Consider the following 27,131-nt stretch of genomic DNA (forward strand, 5'->3'; position numbering starts at 1 on the left):
AGCAAAGTGCTGAACTATGTGGGCATTTCGATGTGATCCAGCTGTCGTTCTTATGCAGTCATAACTCTAGGATTTTTTTAAAATCAGTTCTTTTGAAACCTATCTCCTTTTTTCTCTTCTAGGATTTCCTCCAATTCCTGGAGTGGTTTCTGAGGATGACAATACAGTGGCTTCAGTGCTGGAAAGTGCAAGTAGGCTGGTTAAAATGGAGGAGGAAGAGGACAAAGAGGATGATAAGGTTTGTTGATATAATTTAGTGCCTGCTGATACAGGTTTGTCCTTCAGTGTTACCCTTGACACAGAAGTTACTTGTTCTGGTTTACGCTTGGCTATTCCTCATGGTTCCTTAATACCAGCTACTGGTTCACTTCACTATAACTCATCAATTTCCTGTGCAATAATATAGATCAGCACTGGAATCACTGATTAGCAGTAGTAATTTCATTGTTGTTTTCAGTACTTGATCTCCAGATCCCACCTCATTGCTTCATTCACAGCTTCTCAGAGCTCTCTCAGCCCCACCTACCTCACAGGGTGTTTGTTGTGAGGGGGGAAGGGCAAGGAGATTGTAAGCCCCTTTGAGTCTCCTGCAGGAGAGAAAGGGGGGATATAAATCCAAACTCTTCTTCTTCTTCTTCTTCTTCCACATCTTTGCAAAACTATAAAATTTCTGTGCGCCGAACATATAAACTCATGAGGGGTCTTTTGCTGAAATGCAGACCAAGTCTCATACTCTCATCATTCTAGACTGTTGATTTCAATCACATGATATTGAGTTCCTTTTTCATCTCACTAGGGTGAACTTTCCACACCAGATCCAGCTTCCATGAAACCCTCTCAGGTGCCCAAGAAACCAGTACTAGTTGTTCAGCCACTAATGGTACCATCTGCTGTAATTCAGGAAGAAACCTTTCAGGAGAAAGATAGTTCTCAACCATCTCCTATAACAGCACCAGAGAAATCTGCATCCATTGAGCATCTCGCTCCGGTTGGTAAGGACTCATGACTGCCAGTCAATTTGAATTGGTTGTTCTAACTTACACAAAGCACCCTATGTTAAAAACTGGGAAGGAAACTACTGAGGATAAGCCGAGCATCAACTTGCTTTATATAGTTAAAGGATGTTAGAAAGAAAATTGAGCAGAGGGGACTGAGGATTTCAGTAGGAGCAGAAGGACCTGTAAGTAGCTATTTAAATGTGTGTATAACAACTGGATCCTTTGATCCTGCTCTCATGGTGACCTCAGGTGAATTGCTTCTTGTACCAGTGCAAACTAATCAGCAGCTCAGTGACTTGCTGGCAGTGTTCTACAAAGGCATGTTGCACATACAGTTGATTTTTAAATGCAAAGATGGAGAAAGCGAACCTGTTTGTGCAGTTGAGAACGTCTGACTGTGCTGGTCTGATTTCCTGCCATCATTCTGTCTTTTTGAGAGCTTTAAAGTGAGGAAAGGAGAGCATAAAATGTGTAAAAGGCTTACTGCAAAATCTTGTGTCTGAAAAGTTTTTTTCCCTTTTCTCCATTCCTTCTCCCCACTGTTGAGCTCCCACACGAGGTTCAGCTGCTCTCACTTGAGTCAGGACCTGGCAAACTGGTCTTATTTTCAGTTTTTTTCTGAATGCACATATTACTTCTTTAATTTTACAATGAAACATGATATATTGAGGCTGTGTTACGTAAATCTAGGACTGGAAGTATATGGAGGCTAGGCAGTATTCAGACGATAGTAAGGAGAATTCAGATATTACTAATTTTATGTCAACTCACCCAACCATTAGGTCCCTTCTGCCCTCCCCTCCAGGCAGAGGCATAGCTAGGAAAAATGGAACCCAGTGCAAAATCCGGGGTTTGCAGGGGCCTCTCCCTATGAAAGTGATGCTGGAATCCACCCCAAAACAGCATCACTTTCAATGGTGTTTAAACTAGGGAGCCTAGATTCTCCTTTTAAATCCACCTTAAAGGGAGAATCTGGGGTCCCCAGTTTAAACATTGAAAGTAATGCTGTTTTGGGGTGGATTATTCCCCGCCCTGAAACAGCAACACTTTCAGTGTTTAAACTGGGGACCCCAGATTCTCCCTTTAAGGATTCTGGTTATATCAGATGGGCTTGTTTGTTTTTAACTTTTATGTTCCTTTGCAGATAAGGAACAGATTGAATTTCTAGAAAGTAGAAAAAAGCAATACTTAAAGGCTGCAATCCAAGCAAAGAAGAAGAACAATCTTGAACAAGCCAAAGTGTATCTAAGAACAGCCAAAAGCTTTGACCCAAAGATTGAGCTGGCAAAAAATGGCAAGTTGGTCGACATTTCCAAGGTTAGCAGAGAAATTCTAAGGGGGTATCAAGGTTGATGAATTTTGGAGAAGGCATCATAAACATTATTGTGTATGCCCAGTTACCAACTACCCATTATTGCTAATTTTAAAGTTTTGAATGTCCTCAAGTGCCCCCTTTACTTTAGAGAAGCTGCACAACTTGTACATTAAAGAAAGATAAAACATGAAGACTTTACATTCTTTTCTAATCCTGTCTCGCTTAAAAATACACTTATTGTGAGAGAGTACAGGACAAGCAGATGCAAATGATCAAATTCAGGATTAATTCGGTGGGAGTTAACCTTTTAAAAAGAGCACATGTGGGAAGCAGATATATGAATGCAGTGTATGAGCAGGTGTGTTTTGTTTATATCCTTCTTTCATCTGAGAAACATCCACCTTTATTCTTTTAAAAATGAAGAGCTATAAAGATGCTGGCCTACCTTCACTGTAAGTTTGGTTTACTTGTCCCTTACATTCATGCCACACTTGCTCAAACGAGTTGAACATGTACACGGTTTTCTTCTCCATTTTATCCTTGAAACAAGGCAGGTTGAGCTTGAGAGCAAACAACTGAGCCTACCTTTCTCCTTTCATGTCAACTTTCTGTGCCATTGAGAATGATACTTCCGTAGGTCTGTGAACATGAGGAAACAGTGTGAGGGAGTTTGTGAAATTGTAGCAGGAGGGAGACTAGGCAAAAACTTTCCTCCACATCTCTGCAATGGAAATGCCATTCTGTTGGAGGAGCTGTTGCTATTCATTTCTGATGCCTTTGGTCCATTATGCATGGAACACTTACCTTGGGGCTCTTCACTGCGCAATGGCTTGTGTTTCTCTGTTTACACATGAGAAGACACTCCTTGCTGCACAGTTTGTGTTGCTTAATTCTCCTGGACCTGTTTTTCTCTTAACTCTGCCCATCAACTCTCTCTCAAAGGCACAGATCTCATCACACCCGTTAGTCTGAAGATGACTGGCTAGCTAGCCTTGATAAAACTCTTTAAATCACACACACACACACACACACCCACACACACCCCACACCCCCACACACACCCCACACACCCCCACAGCCCCGTGGAGTGTCCAGGGTGGGAGAAGGAACTATTTGCATTGGTTAAAAGTGTTAAGGGTGCAATTTGCAAGTGTAATTTGCATGTGTTAAATAGAATCCACCCATTTTAGCATATGTATGTAACACTGAACATACATGACATCATGTGGTTTGCCATAAGGGCGTGAGAATAATCTTTGAAATCTGAGCGAAATGCTCACTTTTCTTTTTACTCATCCAGTCTGTCTGAATTAGTCCCAGTATTTTGATGCAGGCCTTTTTTCTGTCTTAGCTACACATAAGGTAATTTCTGACTTGTTTGTTTGTTCACCTATAGCTGCCTTCCCCTCCAACAGACGATGAGGGTGACTTTATTTTTATACATCATGAAGATGTCAGACTCTCTCAGAAAGCTGAAGAAGTGTATATTCAACTCATCAAGCTGCTGAAAGACCAGCATGAGGTGTGTCATTCTTTCTGCCTTCTCACAGTATTATCTGTTGGCTGCTATTTCTCATTGTGTTCCTGCTAAGTGACCTCTGCTTCTCCAATTCTGTCACCCTTTGCTGACTCTCCTGCTCTTGTAATTCTGTCCATTCTCGCTTGCTAATCCTGTACTTGAAGCTCCCTCCCTGAATATGTATGCGATGCCATCTCTCACTTTCTTTTTCACATATTCTTTGTTATACATCTTAATCCTTATTCCTGCTTCTAACCATACGTGTAGCAGCATTTTCCACATGCATCTCTCCCTTTCTTGCACTTTTTTTCCTGTGTTGCTTCTATTTTGATTGTAATTTCCTTGAGAACAGGGGTCTGTCTGGTATTGTGTATTTCTAAGGCTCCATGTATTCTGGTGGTGCTTTGTAAATAAGTGTGTAGTTGGAAGGGGCTTATTATTTTTTGGATTGGTGGTGTTTGATCCAAATTCAGCAATCAGTTGAAACTCTTCAGCCCATTTCAAAATATTGATGATTTTTCACTTGCTGTCCTGGCCTCTTTTCCCATCTAAATTTGTTGATTAGCATTTTTGACTTTGGAAAATAGTTGTTATGGGTTGATTAATTGATCAACACTAGATTTTAGAGTCAGTGCCACCTTACTGCTCATTATCCTAAAGTGAGGGTGCTCAGAAATAATCTTCTTCTGCTGGGTTTTGTGTGTGGTTGTAGCAGTGGGACCAGAGGTGGAGCTACCAGGGGGCAGGGTGCGCACAGCACGCATTGCACCGGGTGCAAGCCTGGGGGTGAAAAAACGTTTCCCGCCCTGCCCGGTTCCCCCACACACTTACCTTAGTTCAGTCTGAAAGTTGAGACTAGGAAAAGCAGCCTGTTCACTTGAGGCTGAAAACGCCCTTTGGGGAACTACACTTTCCCAGGAGTCCTTGCGAGCCCCAAGGAAGTATAGTTCCCACCAGGCCGTTTTCAGCCTCAAGTGAACAGGGCTCTTTTTCCAGCCTGCACTTTCAAGCTGAACTAAGGTAAGTGCATGTGGCAGGGCAGGGCAGGGTACCGCCGGGGGGGTGGGGGGGTGCGGAAAACGCAGTGCTTGCAGCGGGTGCAGTATGTCCCAGCTACGCCTCTGAGTGAGACTGTTGAATGCCAAAGCTGGGGTCTGAAGATCCTCAAACACAGCTGCAAAATGTGTGTGAATGTATGCATGCAAGAATATTTGCCCATTCACCTGTGGTGAGATATCTGGTAGGGGCATGCAAAGAAGAGAATGTGAATTCAGCCAGGCAGTTTCAAAGATTTGTTGACACTGAAGTCTTGAAGAATGAACAGTAGTTTTTTTTTTGATCCCACACACTCCCTGCAGACCCCTGATTTTCCCTTGATGCCATTAGTGGATGTCTGCTGAAATGAAAACATTGGGGGCGTGCTCAGTAGACTGCAGGGGTTGGGGGAAACAGGAAAGACCAGCTCTATAAAGGCTGTAGATGGTTGGATATGAGGTTAGGAGTGGGAGTCAAGTGCAGTAAACTTGAGTAACCCTACTTTAGTCTTAGTGTACATGTCATATCTATAGTTTTGTACAAAGAGTAGAAGGTTCTTCATAGCATGACAAAAGAAACATCTGCAATTGTAGACCTGTTATATTTATTACTTAATTTTTCCAGAACTTTTTCACTGTTCTCAATTCTTGATTTCCTTTCTCATGTCCTAGCATCCATTTTTCCACTAAATTCTTCTCCAACTGTGTAGATAAAAGAATGTTTGATTACAGGTCTTATACTGGGGAAGCTGTAAAAGAGCCTGTGTAATGCAAAATGGCTGTCTCTGAAACCTTTTCAAAGGCATAGTGCAGTTAATACTGTTTTTCTCTCCTGAATAGAAATGTATGCAGTTTTCCAAACAGTTCATGCATCTGGGAAACGTAACTGAAACTTCCCGGTAGGTTTATATTTTGCCATACCTTCATATGCATGTAGCATTAATCAATTTGTGGCTTGGATTTTATTTCGGAGACACTTTATGAATTGATTTGCTTTCATGCTCCAGGTCTCACTGAAAGTTGTGCTATTTGGAAGGCTCAAATAGAGACCCAAGATAAAATGTTACAAACTACTTTGAATTGTATCAGATAGAATAGCTTAGTTAAGGGTGCAGTCTTATGCAGAATAACATGGGAATATATTCTATCATGCAGTCTTAGAATCAGGGTATATGTGGGGTTCTCTTGATGGAAGCAAACCCCAAAGACATGAAGTGCCTGTTTTTCCAAGAAAGGAAGATGGTAGGTATTGCTCCATTTGTTTTCCTTAAGTTTTAGGGGGCAAACCTAGCCTGGTTATAAAATGTTGCCAGATCAAGCAATCCTATCCCAGAACTGGACCTTACATTGAGCCACAGGAACGTTAATGAAATAATCATCTCCCTGCTTTGACATTTTTGTTGAGGCTCTTCCAGAATCTGAGATTCTGCTGACCTTCTCTTGAGGCAGAGAGGTATAGGATTCTCTCTTAGATGCCACACAGAGGACCTAACCAGTTCTGATGTTTTCCACATGTAAAATATCCTGTCGGGTTAGACCTAGACTTTTTAAAAGTGTGTCGATACCATCAGTTGACAGCCAAGAGGATGAAACACCATTGATTTTGCTGAGCATGACCAATGTAGTAATGTTTCTGCAGATATCTATTTGCTTCCTCATCTGGAATACTGTGTATGTTTCTGGTCACCTTATCTCAGAGTGCAGAAGAGGGCAACTAAGATGATAAAGTGGTTGGAGAGCCCTCATGTAAGGAAAGGCTAACAACTCTGTGACTATTCAGTTTAGAAAAAGATTACTGGGTCTGGAAGAGGTATGATGGGAGTTCTTAAATTATTCATGTAACGGAGATAGTAGATAGAGAAAATCTTTTCTCCCTGTCCCATAATATTAGGGGCACCCAATTAAGTTGATGGGCAATAGATCCATCATGGACAAAAGGACCTGCTACTATAATCAACAAGCAATTACATTCTCAGGCACTGAATTCCATAATTTAATTGTGGCCATGAGCATAAAAAAACTTCAGAAACTTTTAAAAGAGGATCAGTGACAGTAATGATAACTGAAAGGAACCCCCCTTCCAGGAGCAGTAAATGATGGAAAACCAGGGCTAGGGAGCAACATCAGGAGAAGGGCGTCTAGGCCCTGTTTGTTGGTCGTCAAGGGCAACTGATTGACCATAGTTACAGGATGCTGAATTAGAGGGCCCACTGTCCTTATCTTGTAGGCCTCTTCCTACAATTCTTATGCCCCCACCCCCACCCCAGACTTCAGTGACTGGACATGGAAAGAAGCCTAGGAAAAGAGGGACATGATGTGGTTTTTCTACTTTCATGATTGGCACATAGGCCACTCACTTTAGTTTTGGATGTCATGATTTTTCCTAGATTAAATTAACAACTGATCTTTGAAGCATTTCTTTCCTCTTTTGTTCCGTGCAGTGTGAGAACATCGCAAGAGCCTTGCTGTGTCAGACCAGTGGTTCATCTAGTACAGCAACCTATCTCGTACAGTGACAAACCAGTTGTCCTGGAGGGCCAATAGCAGGCATAGAGTTTGAGGCCTTCCCCAGTGTTGGTTCCTGGCACCAGTATTCAGAGGTTTACTGCCTTTGAACGTGGAGGTTCCCTTTAGTCACCGTGTTAAATAGACACTGATAGACCTCAATGAATTGTCTAAATCCCCCTTTTTGTCCTTCCTGAAATCTGTGGCCCAACAGCTTCATTGGCTGTTCTTTGAGTTATAGTATTTTAGGAGAGGGAGAAAAAGTTCTCTCTGTCCACTCCCTACTCCGTGCAGTATTTTATAAACCTGTGTAATTTTGCTTTCTTGATCAAGACATTTGATGGTACTTACTCAGGAGTGTGGCACACTTTATTCATAAGACTTTGGGTTAATCTGTCATCTGACCTGCATTTGTAGAGAGTTATGCTTTGGAGTAGGCACAAACCTGAAAATTTCATAAAATTTCAATTCTTCGTGTCCCTTTTTCCTCACTGGCCCACTCAGGTATTCCTCCCAGAAATACCACCTGCCTAGAAAATTCAGCAGCAACAGCAACTCTCTCCTTTCCCGGGCTCCCAACTGCCCTCCTACACCAGCCCGGCATGCAGCAATGATGTTATTTCCAGCTCTCCCCTATTTCCCACCCATTTACCTGTAATCTGAGTTTGGGAACTGAACAGGCTGCTCAATCAAGTTGTATAGTCTTATTCCTTGCACTGCTTTAAAGCTGAATCTTTCTGTTCTGGTTTAAGTGTGGGAACCTGCTATTCCCAGAAGATTGAACTGCACTCCCCATTTCTGCGGTTCCCAAAGCTATCAGTAATATAAACTAAGTCCATAAACACCTCATCCTTTTTTTTCCCTTCTAATCACTGCTCTACTGCTTTCTGGCATGAGGCTAACTCTAGTCCTGTATAAGACCCAGCCATTCATTCACTTGAAGAAAACCCACCATCTTGCTCGCCCAGCCATGCCTGGAACCGAAAGATATTCCAACAATAGTGCTGATTTCTTCTTTTACTTTCATTGCATATTGTATTTCCTGAACTGTATTACAGGTTTGAAAAACTGGCTCAGAATTGCAAAAAAGATCTGGACATCTTACAGCTTGCACAAGCCCAGGGACTGGATCCTCCAAGCCATCACTTTGAAGAGAGAACCTTTAAAATTGTCAGGTATGGCAAGCCAAGGGCTGGTCTTATGCAAGCAAGCATGGAAGAGTTACAAAGAACTTGTTCCCACTCAGCTATTCTTTGTGAATCCCTTCTGTTAGCAGCCCAGGACACCCCAACATCAGAACCAGAATTCCTAAGCAGAGCAGAATTCATCTCTCTTCCTATAAGTGACTTATTTTAGAGTGAAGCTAAGCATTGCAAGAAACACAGGGTTGTCACCAAAAACACCAGCCCCTTGTCAAATCTTTCTGTTTGCTGCTAACAACCAATACACTTTTCCCATGTCTGGACATGTTGTGTTTTCTCCTTGATTCTTATTTGTGTACATTTGCTAAGTGTGGTAATGCAGTGCCTAGGGAAGAAGAGTGGACCAGATAGATGTCTGAAGTGAATCTTTTATTCTTTTGTTTTGATTGCTTTGTAGGATATTTTCTGAACTCAACAGCACAGAGATGCATCTTATCATTGTCAGAGGAATAAATCTACCAGCTCCACCAGGTAATTTTTGATTGGCACACAGTCAGGAAGAGTTTTTCCCAGGTAATGTCATTGTTTTTGCTGAAAGGAGGAGACCTGAAGCAGTATGGAACTTTGCAAATCAAAATGCAGAAGGCATTGAAACTGAAAGCAGTTGTTTAAACAGCTGAACATTTAATTGTTCAAATTCTGCATGGTTTTTTATTTTGCAGTAAATTCATTTTTTGAGATACTTGATGTTGAACATACTTGATACTTAAACCATCTCTCTGCAACATTTGTGTGGATTTGCGTTTATGTTGGAGGTGAATTTGAAATGCCATTCTAAGCAAAGTAGGTGCCAGCACAACAGTATAGGCCTGTGTCAGGCTCATTGTGTCTCTTGTTGCTGGGCAAATACAACACTTGAATATTGGGTCAGGAATCAAGTGACATGAGAATTCAGCGGATAAATTCATAGACAAGAGCAACTCTGTAGCTAGAGAATTTGCTCAAGTTAAATAGAATGAAATCATTAAAAGTGAATGCTTCACTTTCACCTGAATTATTTGAAACTTAGAAACTGTTCAGAAGCAGTGTGTTACTATTGTTTATTTTAACCGTGATTAGTTTTTAGAATCAGAATTCAGCTTGTGGGTCATCATTCAAATCCTGGTTTGCACTGACAAATGCTAGATTCATTGCCTTCACTCCTTGCCATGCAGAGACCTGCCAGATATTGTGTTGAGATTGGTACTTGGGGAACATGCCAAAATTAAGCCAGGATGTCCATGGCAAAATACTTAAGACTTGGCTTCAGATTCTGTCTTTATTTCTTATAACTAAATGTTGTTAGTGGGCTCATCCATGCATAATTAAACTGTACTTTCATGTGACACCTGAATAGCAAGAGAATTACTGGTCACTCATACTGAATGAACAGGCTTAACTGTCAACTGACATCACAATCTATGGACCAGTCTAAGATTTTTTTCCTTTTAAATGCATGTTTGATAACTCTTAAGTACTGTGCTTAAGGAAAGCTGCAGAAGTGTGTTAGATGTGAAGGAAAGAATGTTCTGGTACATATATTAAGAATGTCTAACATCAAGTCTTGCTTTCCTGGAACATAAGTAAGAATTGTCATGCTGACTGCTGACATGTTGTGCAATTTCTCTTCTTCAGAGAAGAAAAGAGAAACACATGTGAATGGGGTTTCCTATGAGTTGGAAACACAGGCAGTGAGAAATTTGATGGGAGCAGGGAGCTGGAGAACACTGAGATGCAGTGGGAAACTTTCAAGGAAGGGGGATGTTTCTACTCCCACCCATGGGAAAGTTCCCAGTTGCATCCCAGGGGCTTGCATTTCCATTGATTGAAATGTTACTCCAAGGGATGCAATGAAGAAGCGTCCTGTCCAGGAGCAGGATGGACCAAGCAACCTGAGAAATGGCCTTCTAAATCTCCTCCCTCTCTCTCCACGATTCGAGAAAACAGTTCTGTGGACCAGGTGACATCATGGAGTGAATTGCTTAGCTCCAATCAAGATGCATTATGTCCCATTTAACTGTTTGAAGTGTGCACCTCTGGCCAATTCCTAATTTATGTTCTACTTGTGGTGTCAGCAATGAGGGGGCAGTAGTTTTGAGAATTTTTAAATGTATCTTTTTAAGTAGCACTTCACTGAATTTTGGCAATCCTATCTGAATGGATCAGAGCTAGCAGAATCTGGTTGACATCTGTTGTTTCCGGCATGTGTGTTCAATCTAAAGTTTTCGTGCTAAGGTGTTCGTGCTAAAGCATCCATTTCTTTATTTAAGAGATCCAGTTTATGGCCTGCTCTCAAATATTAAATCTGAGGTTGTCATTTTATCAGACTTTTGGAAGGGATGCTAAAGCACTTCTAAACACAGATTACTATTTGTCCTTTTCTAGAAGATCATTTATAATCTTGTGATTGTAAAATAGTTAATAAAATGGCTTGGTCCATTCTTCGCAGCTGTTCAAAGTTTTGACTGTTTGTAGCTGAATACTAGTAACCGAGTTGGATTCAGAATTAGTTTTATATCTGATATTAGACTGTCCTGAGAGAACATGGTTAGTTTCACAAGAACTGTTTACTTGACAAAAAATCTCTCTTTGTTCAGGTGTAACACCAAATGACTTGGATGCATTTGTAAAATTTGAATTTCATTATCCTAACACAGTGAGTATACAGAAAGGCCTTTGATTTCCCCTAATTTCGAAACTCTAGCACATGTCAAAGTAGCATTTCATCTGCTTACTCAGAACATTTGGGTTTTTAGCTTTCCGGAGTGAGGCTAAGAAGCTGATACCTTAAATTACACTCTTGTGTGTTTTAAGTAACTGGGGAAGTTATCTAAGATATATCTGTACAAGATAAGGTCCCGTAGTTAACTACAGAACACTTCCTCACTATTTGCTGCCTCATGGGAAAGGGAAATACTCTGAGTTGTTATGTTCTGTGGCTATTTCTTTGTGTGAATATGTGATTTACTGTAGTTCACAGAGTATGTTACTTCATCATTCCCTGGATTTAAAGGCTTAAGGTAGAAATGGCACCAGTTTTTTTCCAGCTAGTTGTACCTGGACAGCCATATTGTACAGCCAGATTCCATCTGGCACTTTTTCAGGTATCTCTGATGTACAAAATGGCTAATTCTCATGCTGTATTTTTCAAGTTTACACCAAAAAATGTGATGGGTGAGTTCAGCAAAATGAATAGATCATACTGGTACGTGCATCTGAGAGCCAGTGTAGGAATCTGATGCACTCAGTTTGCAACCCTGAGTTTGTGTCACATAAGATAGAGTATGTATATCACGCCCATTCTGCAGTTACTCCACGAGCTGCACTAGTTTACGGCATTGGCTGTCACATACAAAGCCTTTCATGGCCTTGGACCCTCGTATCTGCGAGAACATCTTTCCCTCTGTACTCTGCCTCAACAGTTTTGCTCAGTGGAGCAGGGTCTTCTGCAGGTGCCAGCATGCAAATGGGAAAAATCAACAATTGCCTATACATATGCCTTCTCAATTGTGGCTCCCCCCCTGTGGAACGGCCTGCCTGTGGTGTCAGAAAGGCTGCCACTCTCCTGGTTTTCCATGGACTGTGCAAAACTGAGTTATTCCAAGAGGGTTTTTCTGTACCAACAATAGGATAACACTGTACAAAATGATTCACAAAGCTATTCGGAGAAATTATTAAGGACTGTGATCTATATTATTGTGTGAGCTTTGCTGTAATTTGGATCTTACTGTTTAATGTGTCATGTTAACACTTATACTTTGCTTCAGTTCTATTTTTAGACTTATGGTTGGTTCTGCAAGCTAAATCCTACTTTACTGTTTACAGAATGTCCCATCCTGCTGATTTTATTGACTCACACAGTCTAATTGCGTTTCACTCAGAAAGGCGGACTATAAATAAGTAAATAATGTGAGGAAAGGAGCTCACATATGTGTATACTTATGTGAATTTAAACTGTATGTACTAATGTGGAGGTCAGAAAACAAGTAGAGATCAGAAGATGAGAGTAGAAATGGAAGATTCCGAAGAAAGAGAGAGGAGGTGATGTGGTGCAGAGAGGCAGGAAAAGTATGAAGAATGGCAAAGATAGAATGTGTTACAGTAGAAACAAGTTTGTGGCATTGAGAGAAGGGATGTAACCAATGGGAGAGTTAAGAGAACTAAAGTATTGCAAACTTGAAAGAAAGAAAAACATGGGCAAAAAGAAATGAGATGAGAAAAGATCTTTGGAAGTAAGATAGAGAAATCAGCATGATATAATGTGAAAAGAGAACCTATGGGGTGAGAAGGGAGAATGAAAGAGTATTAGAAGGAGAATTAATGTCTTGTAGAATAGAATCTGTTTCAGATAAATTATACTTATCAGCTCAATACCAGCAAGGCCAATTGGCCATGCTGAAAGGGGCTGATGGGAATTGTAGTTCCTGAACATCTGGAGAGCCGCAGGTTCCCTACCCCTGGTATAGAAAAAAGGAGAAGGGATGAACTATGGACTAAAAAGACAGGAAGTATCACATGGCTCCCCACAGTTGACTTAGTAAATAAATAAAGGTGACCTTCAGATTGATTTGAATTGGGCATATAAGCCATCAGTCAATGGTAGGTGGAACATCATCTCCATAGGATGAGCAAACACAAAGAACTCTTCTTTCTTTTCCTAGTGTAGTATCACTGTTGGCAGGAGCAACTTTTGATGGTTCCTTACTCCGGGAAGTGTTAGAAAAAATTAATGGGAGCAAATATTTCCATGGCCTTTGGAGCATACCTGTTCTGCTGGCAACTGAGAAAACAGTTGCTCCTGGAAGGACAGGCTGCATATCTTACTTAATAACTGGGGTATGTTTTGGAAGTGGCTTTATTAATTAGGTTAAATTGTCCTTGCTTACTCCCTAAAGATATGTTGTACTGTTCTTTGTGTTAATTTAGTTTAGTGTATAATCTGATTGTCACAAAAATAGCAATGATGTTGTTGGCTAGATAGTCTCTTCAGATCCCTTTTGATACAGCATCCAAGTTTGCTACTTTTCTCTTCTTTGGGATAAGACTATCATATAAAAGACACAGGAAGCTGCAAACAGCAGAGTCTGTCCTGCAGTAAAGCCAAAGCATTGAATAGATTTCCAGTGTTAGCATTGTTCTGCCAATTCTTGTTTCATGTGTATAATATTGTAGTTTGTATGTCAAATATTTGAATTTGATTTCCTTTTAAATGGACTGTTTATATTTTACTGATGTGGATAGTCTCAGATATTTTCAGGTATTTCACTCAGACAAAAAGCAAATAAAAACCTACCATATCTGCTGAATCCTAACACTCTGACATAGAGGTGTGTTACTTTTTAAAGTAACTATTTTCTGTTTTTCTGCTTTTCTTAAAATAGGAGCAAGCTCAGAAAAATAAAACATCTGTGATTAAAAACACGAACTGTCCAGGTGTGTGCCTTTCTGACTTTTTCTTTGTCCTCTTCAGTTGGGTTGTCAGATCTTGACTCATAAAGGTAACCTTGCTTTTACCTCTGCAAAGTGAACATCGCTGAAGTCCTGGACTGAATCTGACACCATGGGCAGGCCGAAAGCTGTAGCCCCCTCCCTTAAAGTGACACTAACACAATGGTCATGGAGCACCTCTCAAGGACAAACGCCATGACAAGTCCTAAAGGGCCCATTGTTGCAGTGCTGCAGGATCCTAGCATTTGTATCTGGGATTTTTCTTTCTTTTTTTAAAAAAAATTGCTCTATTGACTCATGTAGAATAAAACCACTTAATGTTAATCTGGGTAAAGTGCAAAATAAAGATCAAGTGCCTTAGCATAAGCTCTGCTGCACAGACTGGGGACTTACTGTGACCACAGCCCACCTATTCCTTTTATTTCTAGGACCTGGTTGTTAGATGCCTGGTAATCCTTGGGTTTTAGTGCATAGTGGATGAGCTTCAGCAAAATGCTTATTCCCTTTGCAACTCATTTTCTTCTTTAATAAGCTAGAGGTCTTCCTTATTCTACAATGCTTCACAATGTTTTTCATTCTTGACAGTTTATTAGCAATAAAGAACCCTTTATTAGAATAAAGGATTCTTTATAAGAACTAAGCTGATCGGTCAAGATAGCTGTTCTCCTGCAAAATTCAGATTATAAGTGGAAAGAGGGAGTGAAATTGGCAGGTCAGCCTAAAAATAGCTGTTCATGAAATAGCATAAATACAAATATTCAAATATATTTTTCTTATCTGTAGTTCAGCAGCTAGGGACATGGTTAAGGACTGGTGAACACGACCAGGCAATGGAAACATGTAGCCAGGGAAACACAGCCTGCAGATGATGACATGTTGAGCCAGGAGAGTCCCCTGCCTTTCCTGCCATCCCCCCTGTTCAGGTTGGTCAGAGAGGGGAGTGGAGCAGGAGGCTTGCTGCAAAGGGGAGTTTTGTGGAAGGGAAAATGCAGGGTTTTATGTGAGGCTGAAATCTGATGGTTGAATTTTGTTAGAAAAGAGTGAGATCTGATGCCGATATTAAGCAGGACGTGTGGGACAAACTGTGCCGTCGCAAACGTGCACCTACTGAATGTGCCCCCGGACAAAATATCCTTGCAGTGGTGGACTTGGAGATAGTATAACTCCCCAACCGCTGCACCAACTGCCCTATTCAGTGTTTGAATTGGCTCTAAATGCCATTAATACCTATAATATCACTTCTTGCCTTCATTTTCCAGAATATAATCAGCTGTTCAAGTTGAACATTAACCGAAATCACAGAGGTTTTCGAAGAGCAATTCAGGCCAAAGGCATTAAATTTGAAATTTTTCACAAAGGGTAAGTACTTGTGTCCAATGAAAGCAACTCAATCAGTGCCTGAATAATGGAGTAATATTACTGATGTTGACATATTCCTACCTGATCAGGAAATGCTGGATTTTGATGCTTGATACGTTGGACAGGTGAACTGGAATTTTCCCCTACAGGATGCCAAGTGTGGGCTACAAGGTTCCCACAATTAAGTATCCATAGTTCTCAGACACTGTATAAATGTTGGCACTCCACTGAGGTTCAAGGTTGTTCAGTTTCTGGGCCTTAAGGCTTTCTTCCACTTGTGCATGATCACTTCAGTTATAGAAGTGTAGCCTTCTTGGCCAGGCATGTTGATTCAGTGCATTTGATCCCTGTAAACTCAAGGGTCATCATCCTTGAATATGTCCCATTCTGATCATTATCCAAATAAAAGACTGACAGGGGGAGGCGGGGAGAGCCTACCTGTTTCACTGTACCCATGGGTGAAGCTGGTGTCTAGAGCAGCACTCAATGTAAGCTGACAAAATTTTATTTATTGCTGTCTCACAATAAGTATTTGGTAGTCTATTGCCTCAGCAGGAAGGAGAAAGGGCCCTTATTAAATTGACTGTCTCAGAAAGGGTCTTAGGCTAAAGAATTTGCTAAATTAGGGATAATATACAGCTGACATATAATAATGAGCAGTTTTAATGTTCAGTGCAAGGTTTCACAGGCAGTCCTAAAATCTGTTATACTGAGGTGATAGGGTGTACCTTCCTATATCAGTTAAATAAATGTCAGCTTAAGCATGTCAAGGACTCCGAGTTGGGATACATGATTGCTTAGGACAGAGAACAACTGATGCTAAGAGTTATGTTATTTTGAACAATTTAGGTAATCAATTTTCTGTCTTTCCAGTGTGAATTCATAGTTCTGGTAGCCTAAATCAGTAGATAGGATTGTGACTGATCAGGTTGTAGAAGGTACAAACAGGGGTCAATTTAGGAGAGGGGAAATCTCTCCTCTGCATGGTTTCCATTTTCTCTGCCACTTCAGCTTTCCTTCCCACTATCTTTTCCCTTCTCTGCTGCCTGTATTTCTTGTGCTACCTCTCTCACACTTCCAGCCTAACCCTCTCTGCCCCATGTGCTCACTTGTCCTCCCCACCACTCACCAATCTCTTCCTCAGTATCCCTGTAGTCACTACAGTCTCCCTTCCATAGCTAGCCACATACAGCCTCCTCTCTCAGTTGCTGCATTGGTTGCCTGTCACCGCTGCTGCTCTTCCTTGTACCCAAGTTTGCTTCCTTCCTTTCATGTGGTAGGATGAAGGCTGCTCTCAGTCTTCTTCCCTGCCTACCTCTACCCGTGAGGAGAAGCAACATTGCCTTAGCCAGTATTCCAACTTGTGTCCAAGCATGTCAGTGGCTCTTTCTTCTCTACTCACCACTCAGACAATGTTCTTCTGTTTAGGGGGTCTAACCATCCTCTATTTTTGGTACATTTTTCAATTTTTATGCAAACCTAGGGGCTTCCCCAGGTTTGCTGGAATTTACTTTGCATCTCTATATGGACCCAGTCCACAGATTTAAGTATCCACAGATGGAACCATGTTGAGAATTAGTTATATTAATGGTAGAAGGGTTTTGCATGTTTACCATTTAAAAAAAAATTGGGTCCATACATAGTCTTTAACAGTTGTTCATGAAATTCCTTGTTTACTTCTGTTAGCTTGCCTACACACACAAAGAGAGAGATAATGTGTGCAGGATATATGTGCAGTATATAATCTATTTACTCTCTTATCTTTCTTTTCTTTCTAGTAGTTCATTCTTATGAAATTAAATTGGGTGGGGTTATAACCTCCATGTGAGGCTTTTGATTAAAATACAGGCTTCATCACTTTTCCTCAACTACAAAGGAATAAGTGAGCAAGAAATGTTCTTTGTCAGTTTGAAATCTTGTATGAACATATGGTAATACCTTGCTGTTTCCAATCATAGCTGTAAGTGAAGGGCCTAATTCTTCCACTGATGCACAACCTTCTCCTCAGGTCCTTTTTCAGGAGCGACAAGCAAGTTGGAATTGCACACTTGAAACTGGACAAACTGGAATCTGAATGTGAAATCAGAGAAATCATTGAGGTACCTGTTTTATCCTAGAAGTAAATTATATTGGAGCAGTGCGAAGAAAGTAGATTTTGATGAGTGGAGGCAAAACATTATCTAAGTTATTTTGATTTGGTTCAAACTACGATTGTTTGCAGAATAGGATAAGCTTCAGTGACTTTCTCTCTGTGATTTCACGATTGGCACAGATGCTTCCTTCAGTTCTTATAGTGCCAAGTCACAGAAATAGAAATTGTAAAAAATATAACTGGAAGGGACCTCAAGGAACATCTATTCCAACTCCCTGCATAATGCAGGAAATTCACTACTATCTCCCCACACACACACACACTCTCTTTCATTTTTTTATTTTTTATTTATTTATTTATTTATTAATTAATTAATTTATTAATTATTTGAATTTATAGACCGCCCAATCCCCGAGGGGCTCTGGGCGGTGTACAACACTATAAAAGCAATATATAACAAGGGTCACAATAGTTACCAAATACACTAAAATCCATTAAAACCATTTAAGCAGCGGTCAAAAACAGTAACAATAATAATGATAATGATGGTGTCCCGTAACCCAATTCCTTTAAACTGCCCCAAAAAGGAGGGAGTGGCCAGACTCTTCCTTAAAATCACAATAAATATACAAAATAAATTATAAAATAGAGGGCAAGGAGCAAAGCAAAGGGGGGGGGCGCACCTCAGCGACTGGACACTCCAAAGGCCCGGCGGAACAACTCAGTCTTATAGGCCCTGCAGAATTCACCAAGGTCCCGCAGGGCCTGGACAGCTGGAGGGAGAGTGTTCCACCAGGCCGGGGCCAGGGCCGTAAAGGTCCTGGCCCGTGTGGAGGCCAGCCGCATCATTGAGGGGCCAGGAACCACCAGCAAATTGTTGGGACATATGGGGTAATGCGGTCTCTCAGCTACAAGGGTCCCAGGTCATTGACCCCTGCTCTATGCCCAGAAGAAGGCAAAAACCTTCCAGGACCCCTGGCCAATCTGGTCTGGAGGAAAATTCCTTCCTGTTCCCAAAATGGTGATTAGCTTAAACCTTGGTGTGTAAGAAAGGGCCTTGAGAGCTGAGCACTGACTCTTCATTTCCTGCACTTCTTCTCATGAATTGCCTGAATTCACAGAATCAGCATTGCTGTCAGATGGCCATATAGCCCAGTGATGGCGAACCTTTTCGAGGCCGAGTGCCCAAATTGCAACCCAAAACTAATTTATTTATCACAAAGTGCCAACATGGCAATTTAACTTGAATACTGAGGTTTTAGTATAGAAAAAACATTTGGCTCCAAGGCGCACGTTACTCAGGAGTAAGCTTGGTGGTAGTCAGTGGCTTTACGTTGAAGCAACTGCCAGCAACGCTCAATCCGGGTGAATCACAACCCTAGGAGGGTTTTACTCAGAAGCAAGCCCCATTGCCAGCAAGCGAGCTTACTCCCAGGTAAGGGTGCTTTAGTTCTTCCCATGAAAATCAGTAGGGTTTAACAGCACTTAACTGCTTCCCCAAAACTAGGTCTTAGGTTTAATGCTAATAATCTCCCTGAAATAATCAAACTATTATCACATGATGAACTCTGTGCACACGTGCCCACAGAGAGGGCTCTGAGTGCCACCTCTGGCACCCGTGCCATAGGTTCGCCACCACTGATATAGCCTATGCTTAAAAAAATCCAAAGGAAACTCCACTATCTCCACTGAGGAACTACTGTCATGAAGTTTTTACTAATGTTTAGCCAAAAACTCTTTAATTTCAACCCACTTGTTCTGGTCCAACCTTCTGGGACAACCGAAAATAACTTAATCCTTTATATGACAAATAGGCTTGGTGAGTCGGGTATCCTAAATCACCTAAAATGGCTGAATTGCGGCCTATTCAGGCCACATTTGACCCAAGCACAATATGCCCAAATACAATCCGATCTGAATCCAAAGTATTTGGATCAGCTTGTATGTATTCAGGATTTGACGGCACACGGCTGTAAAGAAAACACACACCAGAGAATCCCCCTCAAAATTCAACAGCAAGCAGCTTTGTTTAAACCAACAACCCCCCGCCCCCGAGAATCCCCGCCCCCCGCAGGATTTAGCGGCAGGAAGCAGCTTTGTTTAAACAACAACAGCAAAAAAACACTAGAGAATCCCTCCCCCTGAATTTGGCGGCAAAACTGTATAAACAAAAATAACAAAAACCGGATAATCTCCCCCTCCCCCGAATTTGGAGCCATTTGGTAGCCCCATTAAACAAGATTAAATTTACTATTAGTCTTTGTAGGCATCTCCTCAAGTCAGTGAAGGAGCCCTTGGATCAGCCAGGACAGGCAAATTCTCATCCCTTACTACCTGGGGTAACTCTGGGTTGAGAAAATTCTTTAGTTTTAAAAACTAGAGAACCTCCCCCCCATACTTACCTTGCATTGCTGTATGTGTTGGGGACTGGAGCCTCTCTGTTGTGATATTGGGGGGCCAGCCTGAAGCAGCAAAGGTGTGGGGGTGGAAGGGAAAGGAGCTTTAAGCCATCTTGATTCTCTTTACAGGAGAGAAAGCGGTGGGGGAGGCATGAATTGAAACTCTGCTTGTTCTACTGTTTGTTTGAATTGAGCTGGCTTCAGGTCTCAGTTCATTATTTTTTAAATTTGTTGCCAGGACAGAGAACACAGAAGGAGGGGGAAAGTTTAAACTGGCCAATGAAGTGTGAACGTAACTGCTCCACACTGCTCCTTGGCCAATCAGGGAAGGTATTTATTCTCTGGGATTTTGCTTGCCTGCCTGCCTGGCCCAAGAATATAAATTGCAGGGGTGCTGGTTCCACCCAGCCCATTCTGTGCCAGAGACTCCAGAGAGGTACCTACAAACTTTCATACAGCTTATACCTCTCTTACAACATATATTATCTAATTGAAATAATAAGTTTTCTGTAATATGTATAGCACTTAAACATGTTACAACAGGGAGGAAATAAGCAAATATAATTATTATTCAACCCAAAATAATGTTCTATCCAGTTTTCCTGGAATCTTCTGGGAATCTTGCCAATGCTGTTGGGAATCTTCAATTGTCGTACCAATATCTTCAATTAAGAGACTGACTGTTTTTGAATAATAAAACCAATTGACATCAGTCAGCAGTTTTGTCCTAACATGCACAGGCAGGTAGATGGAAGAAGCAATGGAGTTGGAGAGTCATTTCACAATTGGTTATGCTTTAGCTCATCAAAAAGACTTGGTAATACTTATTCCCTCCAAATAAATTCCATCAGTGTGAAAATTGGCATAAATATAGTATGAACGTGGTCCACTGTTAGACCCCACACTTTTGGGGAACTCCTCTCCTCCCCTTCCTTATGGTGCTGCCATTATGTTAACTTTTAAATTTTCCTAGGTCTCTTCTGCAGTGCAGATTGAGGTGGCCAAGGATAAGCTCAGCTGCCCTCCTCTTGTGTAAGCTGTTGTTGGTGGCTCTCCTCACCTGTATTGTCTTGTTACCAGGGTTATACATTGGACACACCTTTGTGACTGATTGCTTTCTGAATAGACCCATAGAAATCCTTTTGACCTGGACAGGGACAGGAGCACATTCAAAGCAACTACCCCAGACTTGGATGATTTTAAAACTCCATCTGGGTTGCCTGCCTGGCACAAAATTATAAATCACAGGGGGCTGGTTCTTCCCAGCCCATTCTGTGCCAGAGAGGTAGAGAGCCAGTTAAAGACAGCCTTGAAATTGTCCTCCCTCTATCTGGTGACTGGTCATTGAGAGCCTGGCTTCGTGAGACACGCTAGCCCTGCAGAGGAGACCTGCCTGGAGAGGAGGTGGCGAAGGACTTGATTTTAGTTTAACCAACCAACTTTTACTTTTAAAAACCATTTGCTTTTACAAACAGATGAAAGTATATAAGTTTCCTGTTGCTGTTTGGTATTGGGGTGGTGGTGGGGGAGAGGTTAAGGCCCCAAAGGCACAGGGTTCTTGGACTTTAATTTGTGATGTGTGGAATTGTTCTATTATGGTAAAATGGATGCTAGCAGAATTTTCAGTGTTTCACTTAGGTGGCTGGATTTTTGGGTGTGTGTGTGTGGGTGGGGGGATTGGCCCTTGAGCCAGTGCCACTCATACCTGCATTACTTAAGCAAAGAGACTGTGGTTCTCTGCTTTTTCCTGGTGTACTGTAACTGTAGTTAAATTGTTCTCATTCCAAACTGTTTAAGTGGAGTTTGTATTTATACCCTGCCTTTCTCTCCTGTAAGGAGACTCAAGGTGGTTTACAAGCTCCCTTCCCTTCCTCTCCCCACAACAAACACCTTGTGAACTAGGTGTGGTTGAGAGATTTGTGAGACAACTGTGACTAGCCCAAGGAACTGTGATTAGCCTAGCAAGAATGTAGGAGTTTATCTTGTAGTTTTATATTTTCCTTAGAAGTGATTTCTGCTTGTGGTTTCTTTCTGTTTGCTTCCCTGGTTGGTCTTGCTGTTTAGAGGGGTCTTTTTGGGGCTGCATATCTGCTGCTGTGGGGTAGTGCTGTGGATGGTTTCGTAGGAGACTCAGGGCTGGCAAACGTGCCCCCTGGCTTGATGTGCATCGTTCATTAGGTGTTGTTGTACAGTGGCTTCATTTTAAGAGGTGGAGGTTTTGCTGGGGGTATAGAAGGCATTAGGGAAGGGAGGGCGTGTGCCAACGCTGTTCTTCTGGATGGAAAAATGCTGCTTCCCCCCCTTCTATTTGAAACAGTGGGAGGTGTGGGATGGGTAGGAGCGTACCGCCCATGGGGACAGAAGAGGGCAAACGCCCCTGGGTTCACTGGTTGAGAACTGCATGGCATCCAGGTTGACATTTGTTGAAAATTTAGAAGTTCTCTTGATTCTTGTCTTGGTCTTGATATAGTCCTGGTCTCACAAAAGAAAGCCCTTGAGATTTCTGTGCCAGCTGAGCTATTTTCTTTTATTGGCAGTAAGCAGCTTCTTTCCTGTACCTTTCTGGGCTGAGCAGGGAAGTTGATTTTTTTTTTTCTCATGCTTAGGCATGGAAACCATAGGACAGAATGTTCTGGAAGTTCATCCAGCCACAGAATAGGCAGGGCATCAGCTGAGGATCTGCCTCCTAAGGATAGTAGAAGTCCTGTGCCATGGAGCAAGGATAACCCACTGTAAGAATATTTTACTGCCCTCCTTCAGTAGAGCAAACTCTTGCTGAAGCCAGAAGGAATTGGTTGAGAAACCCAAGAAATGCTGAGTCAATTGCACAATTCATTGGATTTCAGCCATTGTGATTGCTTTTCTCATTTGTAGGTTTTGGATGGCAGAAAGTCCACTGGAGGAAAACTAGAAGTGAAAGTGCGACTCAGAGAACCACTTAGTGAACAAGATCTTCAAACAATTACAGAAAACTGGCTAGTCCTTGAGCACTAATTCCATCTAAGGTTAGAGTATCTGAATTTTTTACGCCAGTGAAGGCATATGTAAGTATGTATCTGAATTTCCTGTGTAGGCATCTGCTGGGGATATGAATGATATAGTTGGGATACATTTATCATTAGAAGGAAATTAGCAAGATAGGTTCATGTCATATGTTGCAGCTCAAAAAATATATGAGATACTGTAATTGTAGGTCACTCCTAACCAACAGCGTGGTTATATGGCATGCAGCAGAAACAATTCCCATAGAAAGGCTGTTGCGCCTTCTTCTTACATATATGACATAGTAAAACTGCCTAGTACTATTAGTATATGGTTTGCAAGTGTTGTTTGTTTGTATTATGGAATAGTTGATGATAAACTTCCATGTCTGATAATTGTATGAGTTTTGCTGGCCACTTCTATAACTGTTGACTTCTGAAATTTTCTTTTCACACTACAGGTTCAGAAATGTGAAAAGCTGCAGACTGGACTGAGTACATAGAGCTTCTACAAGCACCAAAGATGTTCAATGAATGCACTACTGAACATAACATCTATTTTCATAACTATCATATAGTATGAGTTGGTAAACTTTGTAAGTCTATTACCAGGAAGGAAGAAAAGTACTGGAGATCATGAGTTGTACCTAGGGTAAAAGCTTGCAGAAAGAATTGACAGACTAGATTTTATCCTACTGTCCCCTTTTCCCAAGAACTGCTGCTTGTTCAAAAAGTCCTCTGAGGGTTGACGAACTCTAGTGAACAAACTGCACCACAGTACAAGGAGCTGCAAGGAGGATGAAGTACCACTACCTCCTCTTGGATCTAACCCACTGACAGACTGTCCTGCCTTAAAGCCTTGTTGAGACTAATATTGTTGGTACCACATGAATGTAACTTAAGGTGTACTTAATGTTCCCTTATGCAAAAGAAGGGCATGTTTTCTAAGGTAATGTCATTTTAATAGATGGATAGTATATTGAAAATATCTTGTGGTCCTTGAATAAATTCTGCTCTTGCAAACAGAAGATTTTGGTCAAGCAGCTCCTCCTCAAATGCCTGTAAATTGCTCTCTCCTTACCAGCTTGCAATGAAGAACTCTTCAAACTACTGTTGCATCTCTCACCTTTCTCCATACGTGCACAGACAGCCCTTGTCCAGGGGCCCAGCACCATATCTGAGATGGCTATGAACAGCTGCTAACTATGAGCCTTTGCTCGTCTTTTTCAAACACAAGGAGCAGCAGGAAAACTTTTAATGTGTTAGGAGGCTACTGCACTCAAGTTCTCTCAAATAGTCATGGTGTGTAATCCTGGGGATCTAAAATTGCCTGTATGTTTTCCTCAGCTTCAGGCCAGTCCTTAGAGTTGGCTTAGTAGGAGGAAAAGCCTGTGGCATGCATAAGTCTGCCCTGGAACTAGGATTTCTGCTTTTTGTCTTCTTAAGTGGATGGACACAATACAGGACTCCGTTTTTAATTTTAATAAATTTAATATACAAAACTACATGTTGAAAATAAAAATATAATATGCAGTCTTTTGCAGTGTTAACTGAATTTTAAAAGTACATTTTCTTTAAACAAGTACTCATTTCTTAACAATATGGTAATTAAGGTCATTTTAAAGGCTATGGTTGAAGCAAACCAGTCAATACCATTTTGCACAAACATAACCCAAACAAGTGATTTTTGTAGGAGAAAGGAGGAAAACTTCACTCAGGTTTCCTCACCATCAATAACTTAAAGCAAGCCTAAAGGTACTGAATAAAACTGCTTCTGTGGTAAAACTGGAATGCCATCTCTTGAAGTAAAGCTACAGCATCTATGTAGTTCTTTTGGATATTTCGTGAGTAAAACTGACTCCTGACTGTTGCAAAAAGAGGAAACTGTAAGAGCCAACCAGGACATGTAAGATGGCTTTAATCTGCAGGGGTAAGACCTTTGTTCTGCAGAGGATTTCCTAGGTGCTTCCTAATGAACAGCAGAATGTTGAGCACCTGAGTTTGTGCAGATACAGCAGTCTAAGAACTTCAACTATATTTATAACGTGGCCAGCCATTCAAAACAAGGATTCATTTTAATGGGATTAACTTCTGCCCTTTATTTTTGGGCCTGATTCTAACACCCTTGACTCCCTCAGTGTCTCAGCTGCAGTCTGGCATAAGCTTTTAGCAGGGTTTTACTAATCTTAGGCAAGCGGTAGCAACTTACAAAAGGAGCTATAGGTACACTGAACTATACTTTGCAATTTACCATAGCTGATATTGTTATATACAAATGCAATTTTCTGGAGTAGACCTGTTGCAATTATTGTCTACTCACTGATGCAAGAAGGACTACCACAGATGCTGCTCCATTTTCAGATGTTTGACCTTGATCTGTAAACCTAATTTCTTTGTTATCTCCCAGGAGCTGGGTGGTAACTAATCAGACAAGCAGCTGGAGTTTCGGGGAGGCCTAAGCTTGCTTTCTGTTTTGTACAGCTTTTCCCACTCATTGTCAATTTCTCAAGGATGAAAATTAGATCTAACGTTTTCCCTTAGTACCAGTTTTTGTAAGCTGCAGCAAGAGGGCTCGAGCTGCTCTCCTCTTGGGCGAGGCAGAGTGCAAGGCAGACATGCAATAGCAGCCACACTATTCTAGTTCTCACAGGCTAGCTTTACATGGTGGTGCTGCTACTATCAAGTGTTAGATAAGTGCAGGCTTAAGGTTAGGGCTAATACAGGAACAGTACACACCACTCAAGGGAGGATGTCATCTTTTTTTTAAAAAAGAAAGCAAGACCAACGGGAAGTAATAGGCATATCACGTAACTGCTCTTGAAGGCTAACAAGTCTCATGCCTGTGGCAGATTATTTTGCAATTTATAGAGAAGGAAACTTTGATGCAGCTGTTTGCCAAGTTGTCAATCTGAAGGGACAGTTTAAAGAAAAATAAGATAGAGCTATCCTATTTATATACATACACACACACACACACACTAATGCAAGCTTAAATTTACATACTGCTTCCAGAGAGAGATACTTCTGTTTTCCTTGGACAGAACTGGGGGGTACCCTCGGACATACTGCTTGTTCTCTACAGAATATCGCACTGTGTCTTAGAGGTATTTTGACCAATACTCTAGTCAAAAATAAATGTAAACGATACTATTTAAATATCTAGAGAAATTAATCAAACGGCAGTATAATGAGGTCAGAATGGAGGTCTTGATTGTTTCTTCATGTGTTCATCTACAAACATTACAAATGTTGATAATTCCTCTTCTTTTCTTCATGCCCTAGTGATGTCTGCAGCTGTCTGAGCATTGAATACATGACTGCAATTGTCTTAAAACTTAACGATCCTTGGTTTCTAAACTGTAACAGAAGTATATTAGCTGCAAAGATAGCATAGCCATTTTATAGTATAGAAGCTGCCCTGATCCTGTTCATTGACAAATGCATAGACGATTCAAAATTATGGAACAACTGTTCTCACCCATTCCCACCCCCTCACATTAGTGTTAACAAAAAGCTTAATTTTCCAGTTTTAAAGTGCAAAATGATTCAGATACAACTGCTGCTGGAACAGGTCTGAACAGAAAATGAAGTCCTCCTATGAGATGTTTTCCAGAATATAGAAGATGAGCTCCATTATGACCGGGCCTTCACTCAACTGGCATGCCCCTCCATGAATCACTGGAACTAAGGCACTGTCCAGGTCATTCATATATTGAGAGGGCAGTGGCTGGCCATTACTTCCCGCCTGGTAGCCAACCTACAAAGTAGACAACATGTTATTAAGGTTGGGAACAAGCAAAAGGCAAATTGCAAAAGCTAAGCTTGAAGCATGGTCATTTTATATCTAATACTGCACTAGAACACTTATCTTCAAGTAGTACTTTCCATGAACGAATGCAAGTCAAAACAGGCCTGAGTGACTCTGAGGCACATGAAGCACAACCCAGAATATAATTTTCAGATAATTATCATTCAAGGTAAAGTGAAGCAAATGTGAGCTTTCTGAAATTCAAAATAGATAAAAATGCAAGCATGGAAGTATATGGGAGGTGAAAATTTCATGGGTCTTTCTTGCATAGATACTAGTCAATATCTTAAATGCACAACTTCTGAGGTGAAAATATGGGCAAGTGATTATGATTATATTAGAATTTATTTGAATGAGGTCCTTTTAACTGAGTTTAAAGAGAAACCAAATACTGGGACAGGCATATAAACCAGAGTGCCAGGTGCTTTAATTTTTCTTCTGATCTCCAGATCAGCCTAAAACTAAAAAAAGATCCACTTCGAGTACAAACCA

The 27,131-nt window shown here is 41.2% G+C and overlaps 2 protein-coding genes across 14 annotated transcripts in view; one reads left to right on the forward strand and one right to left on the reverse strand.

Annotated features, from left to right (window-relative positions):
* Nucleotides 1-23,856, forward strand: part of CC2D1B (coiled-coil and C2 domain containing 1B) — a 49,564-nt gene extending 25,708 nt beyond the window's left edge. For 8 of the 9 annotated variants that reach the window (XM_048498264.1, XM_048498268.1, XM_048498270.1 and 5 more), the window contains 13 exons: nt 123-238; nt 797-992; nt 2,143-2,315; nt 3,710-3,835; nt 5,707-5,765; nt 8,430-8,546; nt 8,971-9,044; nt 11,150-11,208; nt 13,934-13,985; nt 15,260-15,359; nt 17,368-17,458; nt 22,725-22,856; nt 23,293-23,856. In XM_048498264.1, coding sequence (XP_048354221.1) covers nt 123-238; nt 797-992; nt 2,143-2,315; nt 3,710-3,835; nt 5,707-5,765; nt 8,430-8,546; nt 8,971-9,044; nt 11,150-11,208; nt 13,934-13,985; nt 15,260-15,359; nt 17,368-17,458; nt 22,725-22,844 — 1,283 coding nt within the window. In that variant the 3' untranslated portion in view covers nt 22,845-22,856; nt 23,293-23,856. Of the gene's footprint in view, nt 1-122; nt 239-796; nt 993-2,142; nt 2,316-3,709; nt 3,836-5,706; nt 5,766-8,429; nt 8,547-8,970; nt 9,045-11,149; nt 11,209-13,933; nt 13,986-15,259; nt 15,360-17,367; nt 17,459-22,724; nt 22,895-23,292 lie in introns of all 9 variants that reach the window. The other variant, XR_007244636.1, reaches the window with a different exon arrangement.
* A 446-nt stretch (nt 23,857-24,302) lies between these two features.
* The window catches only part of ZFYVE9 (zinc finger FYVE-type containing 9), a 59,708-nt gene continuing 56,879 nt past the window's right edge, over nt 24,303-27,131 (reverse strand). For all 5 annotated transcript variants that reach the window (XM_048498258.1, XM_048498261.1, XM_048498259.1 and 2 more), the window contains one exon: nt 24,303-26,588. In XM_048498258.1, the coding sequence (XP_048354215.1) occupies nt 26,427-26,588 (162 nt within the window). In that variant the 3' untranslated portion in view covers nt 24,303-26,426. The remainder of the gene's footprint in view (nt 26,589-27,131) is intronic.

Source organism: Sphaerodactylus townsendi, linkage group LG05 (genome assembly GCF_021028975.2).
Source record: "Sphaerodactylus townsendi isolate TG3544 linkage group LG05, MPM_Stown_v2.3, whole genome shotgun sequence".
Lineage (NCBI taxonomy): Eukaryota > Metazoa > Chordata > Lepidosauria > Squamata > Sphaerodactylidae > Sphaerodactylus > Sphaerodactylus townsendi.